General features: G+C 39.0%; 1 protein-coding gene across 1 annotated transcript; it reads left to right on the top strand.

The window, feature by feature from the left end:
* Positions 1-1,146: 1,146 nt before the first annotated feature.
* On the top strand, positions 1,147-16,021 carry cdk5rap3 (CDK5 regulatory subunit associated protein 3). Its single transcript, XM_061707955.1, has 14 exons — positions 1,147-1,278; positions 1,587-1,632; positions 3,068-3,199; positions 4,627-4,727; positions 4,805-4,853; positions 6,004-6,182; positions 7,042-7,178; positions 7,528-7,672; positions 8,546-8,662; positions 11,063-11,144; positions 11,233-11,321; positions 13,456-13,661; positions 15,453-15,624; positions 15,882-16,021. The coding sequence occupies exons 1-14, from the start codon at positions 1,273-1,275 to the stop codon at positions 15,945-15,947; spliced, it is 1,527 nt and encodes a 508-aa protein (XP_061563939.1). The 5' UTR covers positions 1,147-1,272; the 3' UTR covers positions 15,948-16,021.
* The last annotated feature ends 1,608 nt before the right edge of the window (positions 16,022-17,629 follow it).

The following is a 17,629-nucleotide window of genomic DNA, read 5'->3' as shown; positions in this document are numbered from 1 at the left end:
ACCAAAATACATATCTGTATTCAGTATCTGAGTATTCGTGTGAAATAGTAGTATAACTTTACAATTGGTGCATGCCGGTATGCAGTGGTGGACAGTTACGGAGTAAATTTACTTGAGTACTGTACTTAAGTACATATCCAGAGGATTTGTACTTTACTTGAGTATTAGATTTCTTTGGTACTTATTACTCTTACTTGAATACATTTCCAAGACACATATTTTTACTTTTACTCGAGTAAATTTCTAGGAAGGCTGAAAAGTACTCGTTACTTTCAGGTCTGCTCTTTTTTCTTCTTCCCTAAAATCCTATTGGACACAAGCTGTTTTTGTCAAAGGACGAGACCTATCACAGTGCACGCTCTCCACTGGGATGTACGTAAAGCGGAAATACGTCAAGCCTCCTCAAAACGATACCGCCAAAGTAGCCTGCGTTTGTCAAGACAGAGCCGCAACAATGGCTACGCCTGCATCAGGAGAAGAAACACAATCCGCTGAGTCGTCTGAGTCTGATAATGAGCCGGACTCGGAGCAGGTTTCAGTTCATGATTGTTAATAAACTCTGCATCATCTGCTGTCCTCTTATGATCCTATTCATTTGATTTGTTTTTGGTGTTTCTGCAGGTTTTATATAACATTGTGGTTCTAAAAGCAGCACATCAGTGCAGCTGGTTTCAAAGAGTTAATTCTCAGAAACAAGAGTTAAAAGATCCTTAAATTAATTTAGAAAAAATATAGTAATTTACTGATGTGGAAAATAAGAAATTTACTCTTACTCTTACTTTTACTTAAAGTAAATTTAAAAGCATTTACTTTTGGATACTTAAGTACCTTTAAAAGCAAGTACTTTTCTACTCTTACTCGAGTAATATTTTGACTGAGCTACTTTTACTTGTAACGGAGTAAATTTTGACCAGTAGTATTTGTACTCTTACTCAAGTACTGGGGTCGAGTACTCTGTCCACCTCTGCTGGTATGTTGAGTTGACCACTATCGCACTTCAGACTGTGAACTGTCGCCCTCCAGCGGCAGAAGGTCGTTACTGCAGCAACAGCGTTCCCCAATCACATGCAGCTCCAGCATAATCAAACACCATTGGTCCCTCGGTCCGGCCAATAAAACATCGCTTCATTTCATTGGACAGACTTCTCTCAACGTGTCATAAACAACAGTGAAATCCGGATGGTGACAGAAAAAACTTATAAATCAACATTTTAACTGAATGATGCGCTGAAATCTCAAACGTGCCCTTGGTTTTAACAACGTGAGGTAGAAATGGAGGTGAGCTGAAACAAACTTGCTCTGATCCTGCTGTGATAATGATTCTGCTGGCTAACAGGAGCTAACACAAAGTCCAATATATTCAGAGAAGAAACTCTTTCTAAGCATTAGTCCGCAATTACCTTACAATTTCACCGTAATTGTGAGTTTAGGCTTTATTCGGTTTTATGTGCAGCTGTGGAAGTTGTTAACCTTGCTTGTGTACACGATTTATCTACAAAAACTATGGTTAGAGAAAGATAGAGAAAGAAACAGATGTTTTGATGAAAGATGCAAATGTTTTGACCGTTGTCTCTCTTGTTCAACAGAATATTCAAACTCTCCCCATCGACATTCACACCAGCAAGTTGTTAGGTAAAGACCATCCAGCTGTTTCATCCTGTCAGCGTCTCAAGTGCAGCAGAAATATGATGTTACCAGTACTCGAGTTGTAAAAAAAAACCAGGGGGGTGGTGGATTTTATCATATGGGGACAGATAACTTGTGCTGATTACAAATAATATAATATATTACAAATAATAGCACTGACCAAAACACCTGCAGAAATACTGCAGGAATGACATAGCAGCAGTTAAATGCAGCCTTCTGTAAGCTTTAAATATCCACTGGGCTTACATCAAATACATCAAAACACAACAATAAAAAACAGTTTTCTGAACTTATCAATATGACTCTGTCCTTCACAGGATAAGTAAAATGGATCACTGCAAAAACTCAAAATCTTAACAAGAATATTTGTCTTATTTCTAGTTAAAATGTCTCATTTTAGTAAAAAATCTCATTACACTTAAAACAAGACTCATCACTGGAAAAAAAACAACAATTTTCACCTGTTTCAAGTAGATTTTCACTTGAAATAAGTAGAAAAATCTGCCAGTTGAACAAGATTTTTTTGCTTGTAATGAGAAGATAAATCTTGTCCCACTGGCAGATTTTCTTACTTATTTCAGGTGAAAATTTACTTGAAATAGGGGAAAATTGTCAAATAACAAGTTATTTATCAATCAATCAATCAATCAAATTTTATTTATATAGCACCTTTTGTCCAGGTACATGAAATACGAGGTGCTTTGACATTTTGATTGAAAAATAAGCATAATAAACAAATAAAAACTGGGAGACCAAAAAGATAAAAACTGGGAGACCAATGCACCCTGAGATACAATATAAAATATATAAAATTTATAAAAAGATAAAGGTTCAAGGATTAAGGCTAAAAAAAAATAAAAAATCAGTCCACAACAATAAAAATAATAAAAACATTATAAGAGATAGATAAATAAATAAAACAGATACCTTTTAAAAAATTTTAAACGGAATAAAACTATAAAATGTGATGCTACATAAAAGCCAGACCAAAGAGATGAGTTTTTAGTCTACGTTTAAAAAATGTCCACATTTCCAGCTCCTCTCAGATCCTCCGGCAGGCTGTTCCACAGTTTTGGAGCATAGTGGTTAAAAGCAGCATCACCAAATCTTTTAGTTCTACTCTGTGGAACAGCTAGAAAAGGATAGCCAGAGGATCTGAGGGGCCTTCCTGGTTCATAGAATAAAAAAAATTCTGAAATATACTCTGGTGTATCTGGTGTTATTTTTCTGGTGATGATTCTAAATGTTGAAATAGCAGTAAAACCACATTCATTGATGAAATGACATAAGGGATGGAAAGGGGGGATGGCAGTTTTACTGGGGGGATGATTTGGACCGTTTTTATTTCAGGAGGGATGCCATCCCCCCTCATCCCCCCTCAACTCCAGTACTGGATGTTGATGAACTACTGTGATTGCAGACTGGCTGCTGGATCGACGGCACTGCACGGTGAAGTGGCAGAGCGCGGTGAAGGCGGTCAGAGAGAGGATCAACACTGCCATCCAGGACATGCCGGAGAACGAGGAGATCAAGCAGCTTCTGTCCGGCTCACGTAGGTCCCCCAGGACACTGGCTTCTTTCTGTCTCCTGTGTTAGCAGGACAAGCAAGGGTCAGGCTCACGGAACCCACCCAACCCAGCGTCTTAGTGAAAATAGGGATCTTATGTCATTTATCTTATGATAATTTTAAGGTTGACTTCAGTAACATGTTCCTATCGGAGGCATGTTTACATCTGTAATGCATCATCTCTTCATAAAACAACACCGTGTTGTTTTAAGAAAAGCACGCTCCTGTGTTGAAATGCCAGGTTTTTGTGACGTTTAAAAATTCGACCACATTAAACAGTTTCAACACCCTGCCTTCCCACATTTGATGGTACCTATGGCCCGCACAATTAAAGTGAAAACAAACAAGCTGGTTGCATTATTGTGCATGCCCATCAGGGATGGGCGATATGAACTAAAAAATGTATCACGATCATTTTTGGCATTTATCCCGATAACGATTAAAAATGACGATTAAAAAAAATACCAATTCAACTCCATCTTTGTAACTATAAATCTATTAGATCCGCCATATTTGTTACACAAAAACCTTTCTTTCTTTCTTTCTTTCTTTCTTTCTTTCTTTCTTTCTTTCTTTCAGGCTCATTTCTTTCTTTCTTTCTTTCAGGCTAATTTCTTTCTTTCTTTCTCTCTTTCTGGCTCATTTCTTTCTTTCTTTCTCTCTTTCTGGCTCATTTCTTTCTTTCTTTCTTTCTTTCTTTCTTTCAGGCTCATTTCTTTCTTTCTTTCTTTCTTTCAGGCTCATTTCTTTCTTTCTTTCTTTCAGGCTCATTTCTTTCTTTCTTTCAGGCTCATTTCTTTCTTTCTTTCTGGCTCATTTCTTTCTTTCTTTCTTTCAGGCTCATTTCTTTCTTTCTTTCTTTCTTTCTTTCAGGCTCATTTCTTTCTTTCAGGCTCATTTCTTTCTTTCAGGCTCATTTCTTTCTTTCTTTCTTTCTGGCTCATTTCTTTCTTTCTTTCTTTCTTTCTTTCTTTCTTTCTTTCTTTCCTTCTGGCTCATTTCTTTCTTTCTTTCCTTCTGGCTCATATCTATCTATCTATCTTTCTTCCTTTCTTTCTGGCTCATTTTTTCCTTCCTTCCTTCCTTCCTTCCTTCCTTCCTTCACGTACGTTGTGCGTGGATTTAACGCAGAAGCATAAATCAGCTTTACAAAAAAAACGTCAACGGGAATTCATCGTTTGTTCCGCGAGTTGACAAATTCTTACTGTGGGGAATTTTTTTGACGGTTTATCGTGAACGGTAAAATATCGCCCATTCCTAATGCCCATAAACCAATACTTTGCTGAAACTGCTTTTGATTAAACAATTAAGCAAAATTGTCAACTTAAAGTATGAAATGTCAAATCTGTTCAGTGTCGGTGTGAATGCTCCGAAATGAGCATCCTGTGTTGTTTGTGCATTTCCACCGGCAGATATACACTACTTTCACTGCTTGAGGATCGTGGAGATACTGAAGGGAACTGAAGCGTCATCAAAGAACATCTTTGGCAGATATTCCTCTCAGAGGATGAAGGTGGGGGGGAGTTACATCTGTTACTTGGAAGGATGGAGCTCCAAGCAGGTTTTTCTTAATCTCTGTTGTTCTCGCAGGACTGGCAGGAGATCGTGTCCCTGTATGAAGCAGAAAATGTCTATCTGGGTGAGTGTGATAATACCAATATACTGTTATGTATTCAGGAGGGTATGGCAGGAACATGTATGGGCTGTGAAAGGCACCTGCATGAGATGGACAGAACACTGTCCTTTTCAGCCCATTTTTACAAGAAGGCCCACTAACACCCCTTAGCTAACCAGGCTTTTAACTGACTCATTTAACTCTTTATAATTTTCTATGCTCACCCCTGTTTTTATTGGATCTTACTAGTCTTGTTTTATATTAATCTTTAGTTTAGTTTATCCTGTTTTATTATCTCATTGTTTTATCTCAATGTTATATTTAAATGTTTTAGTTGTTATTTATGGTCTATTTTATACATTCTATTGTTTTATTCTCTTAGTTTCTAATTTCTTGCTTTCTAGACCTACTGTACTTTTAGGATTTTATGTTATACTTTTAAACTCTTTTAGTGTGTATTTTAACTTCATAGCCTATCTTATCCTGCTTTCTTTTAGCTTTTAGCTCCAGGGGCATTAATAAGTTTTCTGTTTGTGTATTGTTTTTATGTAAAGCACTTTGTGCTGCATTCTATGCATGAAAGGTGCTCTATAAATAAAGTTTGATTTGATTTGAACCAGTCACATGTCATCAGACCATAAAATAGCAGGTCCAATGCAGTCTCCACTCTCAGATCCCCACGCTCGTGCAGTCAGACGGAGCGCCATCACCGTCACACATGATCCTTCACATCCACTCCACACTTCCTTTCAGCTCCTCCCCACAGACCATCATCATGGACACTTTTACTGAAAAAATCATTTATTTCAGCTGCCATCAACATTATTACCTGGAAGCAGCTCTGTATTTTAATCTATTTGTATACCAATATGGTGAAACTCTGTTACATTTATTTTACATGTTTTTTTTTTATCTCTTAGAGCCAGCTCAAAGACAGAATCCCACTGCTCTTGCAAGAGACAATAAGGTTTTTCAGCATCTGAATCTGAAAAGATTTTTTATTGTATTTTTTAAAATTGGAGATATGGAGATATCGATAATTCGTCGGTGCTTTTATTTATTTATCTCTGAATCAGTGTCAGATGATACAGAGCAGTAACCATCTGAAGACGGTGAATAATTGCATCTTTTAGAATCCTTTCATCTAATAAGAAAAGGGTGTTTGTGTTCCCAGCGGAGGTGGCCAGCTTGCTGATCCGTAACCTAAGCTACGAAGGCCCAGCTCTGAGGAAGCAGATCGCCAAAGCTCAGCAGCAGCAGCAGGAGCTCGGCAGGCGGGAGGGGGAGTGTCAGAGCTCAACAGCAGAACTGAGGGAGCGCTACTACTCCGCCTGCAAACAGTATGGCATCAAGGTGGATGCAAGAATTCACACGCACACAGAAGTATTTAGGCACAAGCTGTTTATTATTACAAATATTATTATCATTGACGGCCAGTACTCGAGTTGAGGGGGGATGAGGGGGGGTGGCATCCCCCCTGAAATAAAAACGGTCCAAATCATCCCCCCTGTAAAACTGCCATCCCACCTTTCCATCCCTTATGTCATTTCATCAATGAATGTGGTTTTACTGATATTTCAACATTTAGAGTCATCACCAGAAAAATAACACCAGAAAAATAACTTATTTGACAATTTTCACCTGTTTCAAGTACATTTTCACTTGAAATAAGTAGATCTGCCAGTGGGACAAGATTTATCTTCTTATTACAAGCAAAAAAATCTTGTTCCACATGCAGATTTTTCTACTTATTTCAAGTGAAAATCTACTTGAAACAGATGAAAATTGTTGTTTTTTCCAGTGATGAGTCTTGTTTTAAGTGTAATGAGATTTTTTACTAAAATGAGACATTTTAACTAGAAATAAGACAAATATTCTTGTTAAGATTGTGAGTTTTTGCAGTGATCCATTTTACTTATCCTGTGAAGGACAGAGTCATATTGATAAGTTCAGAAAACAGTTTTTTATTGTTGTGTTTTGATGTATTTGATGTAAGCCCAGTGGATATTTAAAGCTTACAGAAGGCTGCATTTAACTGCTGCTATGTCATTCCTGCAGTATTTCTGCAGGTGTTTTGGTCAGTGCTATTATTTGTAATATATTATATTATTTGTAATGAGCACAAATTATCTGTTCCCATATGATAAAATCCACCATCCCCCCTGATTCTTTTTTACAACTCGAGTACTGTTGATGGCTTTGTGTCTGATAGGGTGAAAATGTGCCACGAGAACTTCAAGCACTGGTGAAAGACCTGCCAGCAGTCCTGAATGAAGTTGGGAGGGATGCAGCAACGCTGGAGGAAAAAGTCCAGTTTTACACAGCTTTCACAGACTTTGTGTGTGACTGGTGAGTACATCAACGTTAGTGCACACTCTCCTACACCTGCAGTACAAGGTACATGATCTGCATGCATGTAGCGCATTTCTAATCCATTTGAGCTTTCAAAACGCTTATCGATAAAAGCCACTTCCCTGCAGGTACATTTGTCTCTTACATGCGTAGCAACACACCGATGAGCACACCGTGAGCACATCAGAAGCAACGTGGAGTTCAATCAACCCGTCTGTCCACCGGCCAACGTTCCACTGCAACGCCCCATAAATGAAACCCATGAAATGAAATGATCCCAACTGTGTCTGTTCTGTTGAAACTGTGCAGAGTTTCTGTGTCTGGTCTCACAAGCCTTTATTTGTAGGTCTGAGCCCGTCCTGCCCATGCTGACGTTTGCCCAGAAGAAGGGGAACGGGACATTTTATGAGTGGAAAAAGGGGAAAGTCCCCACGGTTGTTGAAAGGCCGTTTGTGGAGGAGGCGTCTGCTGATACGCTCACAGAGGACACGGTTGGTTTTTTTAATGTCTCTTATATGCATAAATCATTATTTTACCCCAAATCAAGCCACTTTACCTTCAGTTTGTAGATTCTTTTACTTCATGTTTTTAATAGATTTCTTGTCCGTCTCTAATTCTAATTAATTCGGTCAGAAGACAATGTTGCTTACAGGCTGGCCTTAGTTTCCCTTCTCTGTTGCTATAAAGTAATGATGAGCATACAAATCTGCATAGTTGGACCCAGAATGAGTGACTCTGCTATGACGGCTATTAAACTGCTGGGACATGAGAAAGCCGACGTTCCTAGATTTGTCTCACGCCGTTGTGGAAGATCCCCACAGGGATCAGTCTTGTTCACTTATTACTCCATCCATACTAATTGGCTGGTTTATTCACTACGTCAGACATTTCCAGATGTCAGGTTTAACATGTAGCTGATTTATTTATTGTATTTTTTAATTATTTGGTCGGGGAATTAGTTTGAGTAGCTCATATAATGACGGGATGACACCCTGCGTCATTTTCGGTCATCCCAGACTGTTTGCTTTTGATCACTGAGTCCACCTCCCACACAGAGCCAGACTCCAGTTAGGATCCTTTGAATGAAGCTCTCATACGGGCCTGTAGACTCTTCTGCCTGAGCTTGTTAAATTCAAACAAAACAATTTTACTGAGCTCTGGGCGTTTCCGCTGTTACTGCGCAACGATTTGGTGGTTACTAGTCCTGGCGTTCCCACCCATTATTGGTCCACTATTCAGGGTAGGACCTTGGAAGAGAGATAAAGGGATTTTCCTTTAAATAAAGATGCGCACTGATGTGGGATTTGGTTATGTCCATTCACAACAGCTATCCTCACTTTCTGTACTTCTGCTCGGTGCTATAGATTGACTGGGGCAACTTTGGAAAAGAAACAGACTCCTTGGGTGTGAATGCAGGAATCACAGTGGAAGAAGAAATAGACTGGGGCATCAGTCTGGAGCCAACATCGGAGGTGACACGAGTAAAGGGCTGAGTATACTTCTGCGTCACACACACGCAGAGCACACGGCGCACCCGTGGTGCCGTCACGAATCGTTCAGACTTCTCCGTCTCTCCGTTTGGTCGCGGTGCAGTACCCCCCGCGGCCACTAGTTAGCGATCTTTTTCTGAATGGTTTATCCGACTTTTTCCGGTCACAGTAAATCAAAGAAATAAGGACAACTATTGTGCAAAAAACAAAAACAAAAAAAATCACATATAAACGAAGAAAAAAGCCCTGGAAGTTCACTACTGATTCAAACCGGAAACCGGAAATGCTTCGCTTTCAAACGAACCAATCACAGCCCTCTCGGTCTGCGTGTGGACGGCGTCTCCTCGACGCGTAGTTACAATTTTCGGGAGGTGCACGTCACTGACGGCGCATGTGACGGCGTGTCCTCTGCGTGTACAAAAACCACACGCCGTAGACACGGCGTCGTTTTGACGCAGAAGTATAATTCAGCCTTAATCCCCTAAACACCGTCATTTCATTATGTGGTTTCTGATCAATTTATGTAAATGTTCAATGAAATAAACCAATTAAAAAAAAAAAACAAAACCAGACCAAAAGTAGTGATACATGCTGTGAGTGCATGGCTTGTTGTGCTGTATGGTTGAATGGGAGTCAGAGACCCCCTCTAATACTGGTTTTCTTATGTTCTTTGGCTTAAAGACTTTCAAAAACCTCCTAACATAATCAAATCATGAGATAACAGCAACCACATCTATCACAGAACCAAGGAACAAGATAAATCACACAGATCTATATTCTAGACTGGATTACTCATCTCGATGCGCTGTGTCCATTCAGTTTTCTTTAACTGTATTAATGCACTTTGTAATTGATTAAACGTTCCAAAAAAATTCCTCAACAGTTTTGCAGAGGCTGATCTGCTGGTTGAACAGCCAGTAATCCTTCCCTGCAGAAGTCCAAAACCACACGTCATCATAACCAGTTTGTTTTTATCAAATATCAAATAATAATAATAACACTAACAGGGATCATTTAATGTTGCAACTTTGTTAAAAAAAAAAGTTCCTGCACACATCTGTCTTTAGAGCAGAAGTTAACTCGGATTTCCCAGAGTCCACAGCCAGAGGTAGCTGTACTTCCTCAGATACCAGCGTGTTGAAGACGTGTGAAAGGGAAGAAGGGATGACCATCATCATCTTGACTCTGCTCTAACTAGATTGTAAATTTAACATCAGTTTAAAAAGTAATCATAGTTGCAGTGTGTTAAATCGAATAGAGAGCTAAAAGTAGTGGACCACTTGTTCCATCATCCATCCATAATTTATACCCGCTTCATCCTTTTCAGGGTCACAGGGGGGTCTGCTAGAGCCAAACTGGACAAACTGTTGAAATGTCAAGCTTGTGATACCTTTTGAAATGGTCACTGCTTCACCCACCGACACCTGCGCTGAACATCAGTTTGATAAAAGAGGAATTGCAATGAAATTCTCTCTGATGCAACATCCTGTGTTGAGTCTGTTGAATTAATTTTGATAAGCTTATTTCAAAGACATATTGACATATATTGTATATTTTGTATTGCACTATGTTTATTCCCTACATTACATACTGTTTAGAAATATGGGGGAGTGCATATTTTACCCATACTAAACCGATCTTTATTCTTCAAAAAAGAGCGGTAAGGATTATCACAAAATCAAATTATAGAGAACCATCAAATGAATTATTTATTAAATTAAGGGCATTTAAATTCTTGGATTTAGTGGAATACAAAATAGCACTGATAATGTACAAAGTGTTCAACAGATTGTTACCTGGTAAAATTGTAAGCATGTTTAAAATAAGGATAAGTAGATATGAGCTTCGAGGGAATCGTATGATTGAAAAACCAAAGTCTAGGACTAAAATTAAAGATCAATGTATTACTGTAAGGGAATAAATATATGGAATGCACTTGATGATAAATTGAAGATGTGCCAGTCGATTTATGCTTTCAAACGTTTGTTTAAGTTTAATGTGTTTGAAAAATATGAGGGATCCAGTAGATGATACTATTACGGAATTATGTTCGGGATTGTGTAAACAATATGATTTATTTTTTATATTATGTTTTGTATGTTTGATCTGAATAAGTTGATCATGTGAGAAGGGTAGGCGTAAATAAGCAATAGCTTCAGCCTATTCCTTTTCGGTTAGGTCTCGTTTGTTTTTTTATGTGAACTAATGCTTTCAGTTGGTGACTACATTATGAATGACCTGACCGAAATAAATATATTTTCATTCATTCATTCATTCATTCAAAGACGATATGTTGTTCAGAAAGGAGCCCTTGAGTCCACCTGTGAGGGGCTGCGAGTGTCTCTATTACAAAGCTGTAACAACCTGTCCCTCTCTTGTCTCTTCCATCAGGACGCTGGAGCGAATGGCATTGACTGGGGGGACAGTGAAGGGGCTCCCACTGAAATTGAAATTGTAGACGTAGGAACAGACTGTGAGTAATTGACATAATCATCTTTTATATGCAGCCACATCAACGCATGACATTTCTGTGCAGTAAAGACCAGTGGGTCCTCTTTCAGGTCCTGATGGTGTTGCGAGGGGTGAAGAGGCTCTCAGTGTCCTGGAACACTCCCAGTCACGCAGCCAGTTTATTGATGAGCTAATGGAGGTAAAGACCACAAGTCCGTCTCCATATTGAGGCCATAATCCCATTCTCAGAACCCTGAACTGTAGATTAGCATCAGCGAACACTGAAACAACCTACAACCAGCCTTTTAGATCATTTTAAAGTTTGGGGCCAGAGTTAGAGAAAGAATGAAGGTTTATTTAAAGGTGAAACCTTCCGCTTGGGTGTGATCAGCCATGTCTTATTGATGAGGTATTGGAAGACCCAGGTTTTTAAGATGGCTAAGGTGCAAGCTATTTAACAATTGTTGGTAAGCAACAGAAAGTGTCTTTTTTTTTTCTTCTTCTTCTTTTCTTTCTTCGCATTATAACCACCAACTGAAGAGCAGCGATTTTGAGGAAAAATGCAGGGTTTGTTTCTTTACATACAAACACATGATGCTCTGTTTTTGTAGAACAGTTATTTTGTTACAGTTCATTTGGTTTTGGTTTGCTCTTGAAATGAAATGAACTGAACTGTTATTTCTTCTACAAAGATGATGCCGGTAGCCTGAACTAAACTACTGATGCCCAAACAAGGACTGACTTTAAGTGGCTTTAGTGTAATTAAACTGTTGAATCATTATGCGACACTGCGCCACACTTTACGTGACAAGGAGCAAGTAGAGACAGTATTCTTCCCTAGAGGCTGAAACTAAAATGGAAATAAACAAATACATAGTTAAAGTTCAAACGAAAACATAATGGATTCAGAGGTAAATCATTTAAAGGGTTCATTACTTGTCCTTGGAGCCGTGCCGAGCCTCTGGTGGGATTTTTATTTACTTAAAATGGAAAGAACAACACGTCTTTCCAGACGTGGAAGAGGCTTGGTTGTGGTTTGAATTTCTACACGACAAAATCCAATTTCTCAAGGAGACGTGCAGGGAAGCTTATTCTTAAGTGTCTGAGAGCCCCGTCTTTGCCTTGTGGTAACGTTATCAGAGAAATTAAGTATAGATAAGGAGGAGCATTGATGTGATCCGTCACGAGCCCCGCTCGTGATCCGAGTAAACATTGTTACAACCGGAGCTACTAAACTACTGAAGCCGAGATCTTAAAGGGGCATGAGGCTCCTTTTAAGAAATGAGACTCATTAGCGCCACCCTTCACCACGACGGCCGTTGGCTGTACTGCAGCCAACAGTGAAGCCGGCACGGGAGAACGGGGAGAACGCACATGCAGCGTCATGTGACGTCACATCCACAGGACAGCGCGGGAAATTCCGGCCCGGAATTGCAGCACATTTTGCAGCACACAGCCTGTTCAAGGCAACGGAGAGATACACTAGAGGGCTCATTCGTTTTGGTTTGGAACACTTCATCTGACATTATTACTAGAAAACTTAAAACGTATACGATTTTTTTTTTTTTTTCATAAATCCTGCCTCAATCCTGCCTCATGCTCCTTTTTAAGAATCAAATCACCAACTAAGTGTTGAAGTCTCTTTAAAAGTTACTAAAGCGCTCGATTACAACAATTGCCCCAAACCTGTTGCAGTGAAAGGGTAAACATCCATGGCATTTGTTTTTATTTCAGCTTGTCTGTAAAATAACATTCTAATGGGTTCACTGTGAGAAGGTGAGGTGTGTGCAACGTGGGCCGTCCTCTTGGTACCGGTTGGGACTGTTGCTACTGCGTTCTGCCTCTCAGGACCCAGCCAAGCATTTCAAAGCAGCTGTTGGGCGAGAGAAGGTTGACTTCTCCCGACGAAAAAGATTTGTTATAATTCAGGGAAAAGGAAAGAAAGGCATGAGCTCTTCTTTCTAAATCTATAAAAGACTTCAACGTGGAAGAGGCCGATGCTCACTTAAGCTTAAAGATAATGTCAAGATTTTCTCTTCATGCTTGCTGAGTGAGGGCTTAAGATTTCCTTGTAAAGAGCGAAGACCTCGGCTTTATTCACGTTGGCATTGATTAATGATTTGTGATAGATCCTAGTGGACGTTTTCCAGGTTTTAAGCTTCTTGGTTCCCCAGGCTCCAGGAATAAGTACAACTGCTGACAAGTGACATAAAACTCTGGTCCTTTGCTGCACGGGCAGCGACTATGTTTTCTGTGACATTTATCTGATACTATTTGAAGGACAAACTGAATCTTTAACAAATGAGTCGCTCACTTTTTGTCTGTTGGTGCAGTTGGAGGTGTTCCTCACCCAGCGCATCAATGAGATGGGGGAGGAGAGTGACGTGGTGGCCATGAGCCAGTTCCAGCTAGCACCCTCCGTCATCCAAAACCAAAACCGCCAACATGTCCGGGAGATGCTGTCAGAGGTGCAGGACCTGCTGGGACGGCTCACCTCTCTGCGCATGCAGCACTTGTTCATGATCCAGGCCTCGCCACGGTATGCTGACCATCGTAGGCTCCACACCTTTCCACTAGGGCTGTTCGATTTTGCCCAAAAATAAAATCTCGATTTTTTTTTTTCTCTCAAAATCCGATTTTTGATTACGATTATTTTGTGAATTGACAAAAGGCAAAGAAATTATTTCAAATATGCAGTTTTTTTTATTGAACATTTGCCCCATTGGGCTTTAAGTGCAAACTTTGCTCTTATTAAACCAAAAATGAATTAATAAAGTGCAAAACTCTGTAAAATAAGTTGAAAAAAAGTAAAAAAAAATATAATAAAATATAAAGTTTTATCTCTGAAAAAAAAAAATCAGCAAATCAGCACTTGCAAACATACAGTAAGTTATATTTCCAATTAAATAAAACAAGACATTTTCTAATTAAACTAAACTGGGTCTTTGCATGCTAAATAATAATGCAACCCATGAAGGAGGTAGAGGTGTGTAATGTCAGTCATTACATTTGCTATTCACATTTGCAAGTTTTTTGCAAGGAACACGAGCCGGTCTACGGCATCTGGCTTGAGGGATGCCCGGTGGCATGTTACAACGCCCCCTCCTACACTAAAGAGCCTCTCCGATGGGGCACTTGTCGCAGGTATTGAGAGGTATTTCCATCAATCATTAATATGGTATCAATCATTAATATGTGTGCAGACAAGGTAAAAAAAAAAAAAAAAAAAAGTGAAAAATCGATTTTACGAGTTTCACGTTTTAACATCGTTCTAATTACATAATCGCGATTACGATTTAAAATCGATTAATCGAACAGCCCTACTTTCCACAAGTGCTTTAATATGTTCCTTGCTTCAGTCCCTACAGAAATGGATTTAAATCAGTTTTTGCAAAAACTTTGAATAAAGAAAAAAGGTAACCGAGTGGGGATCACTCAAATTTCTTAGCTGACACTTTAAAGCTCAAACTAGTTCCCTCCCACCAGAAATGCATCCTTGAGGTAATAATCAAGAAAGTCTTCAGTTATTACTGTGGAAGATGGAAAAATAATAGCTATAAGGTTTTGATGGAAATTAGACGGAAGGCTAATTCATTTCCATGCCTCCGCTTTTCAGCCTCTTTTTTTGTCTTTTTGTTCTTTTTTTCCACCGTGATGGTAAAAAACGAATGTGGTGGGGAAAAATGATCTTTCTTTATATTTGATTGTAGAGCAAATACCAAGTTCCATCTAAGACCACACTTTTTTTCTCATCACTTTAATTTGTATTATTTTGGTCAAACGTAATGATTAGTTTGTGTGTTATTTATTCAGCCTTTTAAACACGTACTGTATTTAATAGAAACAAATCTGCTTAGAAATATGTTCTTCACCTGGTTTTCTTCAAGATTATAGAATATATTAAAGACAACTTTCTCTCTTTTGAAACAACCCTTCTTTGATGTTAGTTTATAGTGAGATTTACATCCTGGCTGAGCAAGCTTTTTGGTTACTTATGAAAATATGCAGATTATGAAAGTATTACGTGTCCTTGCTCTCCGTGGTACGTTGAAAATATAGTTCCCTTTTTTGAAGCAAGTAATTAACTTTACATGCTAATGAAACGATTAGATGAGTTTAATTTATCATAAATAATCTTGTTACCATTTAGAGGTCAGAATCTGGTTAATTTTACATAATTTCAGTAGATCTCATGGATTATGATTTACTGCAAGCTGTTAAATCTGATGTGGAAGTCGAGCAAGAATTACGGTGTATATGTGAGAGCTTGTGTTTTTCCTTATTGTTCTTCACATGAAATGTGCTTGTGTGTTTGTGTTTTTGTTTTTAGATACGTTGAGCGTGTGTCAGAGGTGCTGAGACAGAAGATGAAGCAGGCAGACATACTGGTGCTGAAAGCTGCCACGATGGCTGAGAGGAGGCAGGAAGCGCTACAGGAGCAGTCCAGGCTGGAGCCTCGTGTCGACCTGCTGGCAGGACGCACCCGGGAACTCCAGAAAATGGTATCTGATTACTTTTCCATTTACTTTTGTTAGCAAGGTTGGTACTTTCCAATTGAGAGGCGGCACAAAGTATCAAATACTGACAATCTAAACCCCTGTCATAAGATATGTTAAAATAAATGAAGGGATAATGTAACACAAAGGAAGAATTATACACCGTGGAGCACAATAAGCGCAATATTTCTAGACGCTCAAGCTTTTCAGTAATAACGAATGTGGCTATTTATTATAACTGTTTTTATTATTCTTTTTTACAGATTGAAGCAGACATTTCAAAGAGATACCACAGCAGACCCGTCAACCTGATGGGGGTTAATATTTAGTGAATTTAACAGATGTTGTTCAAAATATTTTGTCATGATCTACAAAGACAAATAAAAAATGGTATTTAATTTAATCTTGTGGTTTTGTTTTTGTTTATTTTTTATTTTTTTAAATGCAGTGAAATGAGAATGATTTGTTATTTAACAAATGAAAGATTTCACCTGTTCCGTGGGGGCGGGTGCACCTGCCCGGCGGCGACGGCGGCCCGGGGCGGCTCTGTCTCTCCGGGCAGGCTGGCCTCTCGCCGGGTGGAGGTCGTTGGCCTAGAGCAGTGGTCTTCAACCTTTTTTCAGTGATGTACCCCCTGTGAAATATTTTTTCAGCCATGTACCCCCTAACCAGCAAAGCAATAATAAATATTGCTGCTACGCTTCAACCACGACTCCATCGTTGGTCCAAGTGATTGACAGGTGAAGCCAGGTGGCATTTGACCTAACCTGTCAAATGAGGGGGATACTCTGCAGTTTTAGGATAATAAGTTGAATATCCTACTCCTGAAGATAAAATTCATTTTATGAATTTAGACTTATATTTTCCTCAATTATTTATGAAATATTTATTTTTAAAGGATTTTTGCATGGATGCTACTTTTTAAATATATGTATATTTTAAAATCTCATGTACCCCTTGGAGTGCCTTCACGTACCCGCAGGGGTACGCGAAGGCTGGGAGGGGACGGGCCTCGCTGGCAGTGGGTTTCCTCCCGCCCTCTTTTCACCCTCTGTGTGGTTGCTGGTGGCCTGGGTTCCGGGTTTTTCCTTGTCGGCCTCTGGTCTCTCGGGTGGCGGGGTTGCCTCCCCCACTATAGATACAGTTCAGGTTGACGTATACACACATAGCCACACAGAGACACACACACATAGCCACACAGACATATACACACATACATACACATAGCCACACAGACATATACACACATACACATAGCCACACAGACATATACATACAAACACATAGCCACACGGACATATACATACACACATATAGCCACACACACAGAGACACACACACATATAGACAAATACACCGGCTCGTTTACTTGCGTGCTGGCTCTGTAGTTTCGGGGGTTAGTTAATTGCGGTAGCTTAGCTCAGATTTTGATTGGGTCTCAGGACCTGGGACGGTTGTTGTTCGTGTTTCTGCCGGTTCCGTGCCGGTTTCATGTCTGTTTTTTTGGGTTTTTTTTGCAGATTTACAGTGCTCGACATGCGCCTCCATGTGTGTTCTTGCGTCCTGGATTAGCAGTGGATGTCACCGCCCCCCTCCCAAAAAAAAAAAAAAATGCGTTTGTATGTATGTATGTATATATATATATATATATATATATATATATATATGTATGTATGTGTATGCGTGTGTATATATATGTATATATATTAATGAGATAAATATATTAACAATGCACATATTTATTTATATATATATATATATATATATATATATATATATGCGCCTTAGGTTCATACCAGCATGGTATTAACCTATAATACGTGTGCAGACAAGTATAACATTTTTTTTTAAACTGGGAATTTGTAATGAATTAATTACTAAACTTATTTGTAATTTTTATAACTATTTTTTTTTCACTTTAAAAAGGCTAAAGCACATGTACGTTTTTATCCATGAGTGTTTTTAATCAAAATAAATGTACTTAATTTTTATTTTGGGCATGTTTAACCAT

The sequence above is a fragment of the Cololabis saira genome, chromosome 19 (assembly GCF_033807715.1).
Source record: "Cololabis saira isolate AMF1-May2022 chromosome 19, fColSai1.1, whole genome shotgun sequence".
NCBI lineage: Eukaryota > Metazoa > Chordata > Actinopteri > Beloniformes > Belonidae > Cololabis > Cololabis saira.
This window is presented reverse-complemented; position numbering and strand designations above follow the sequence as displayed.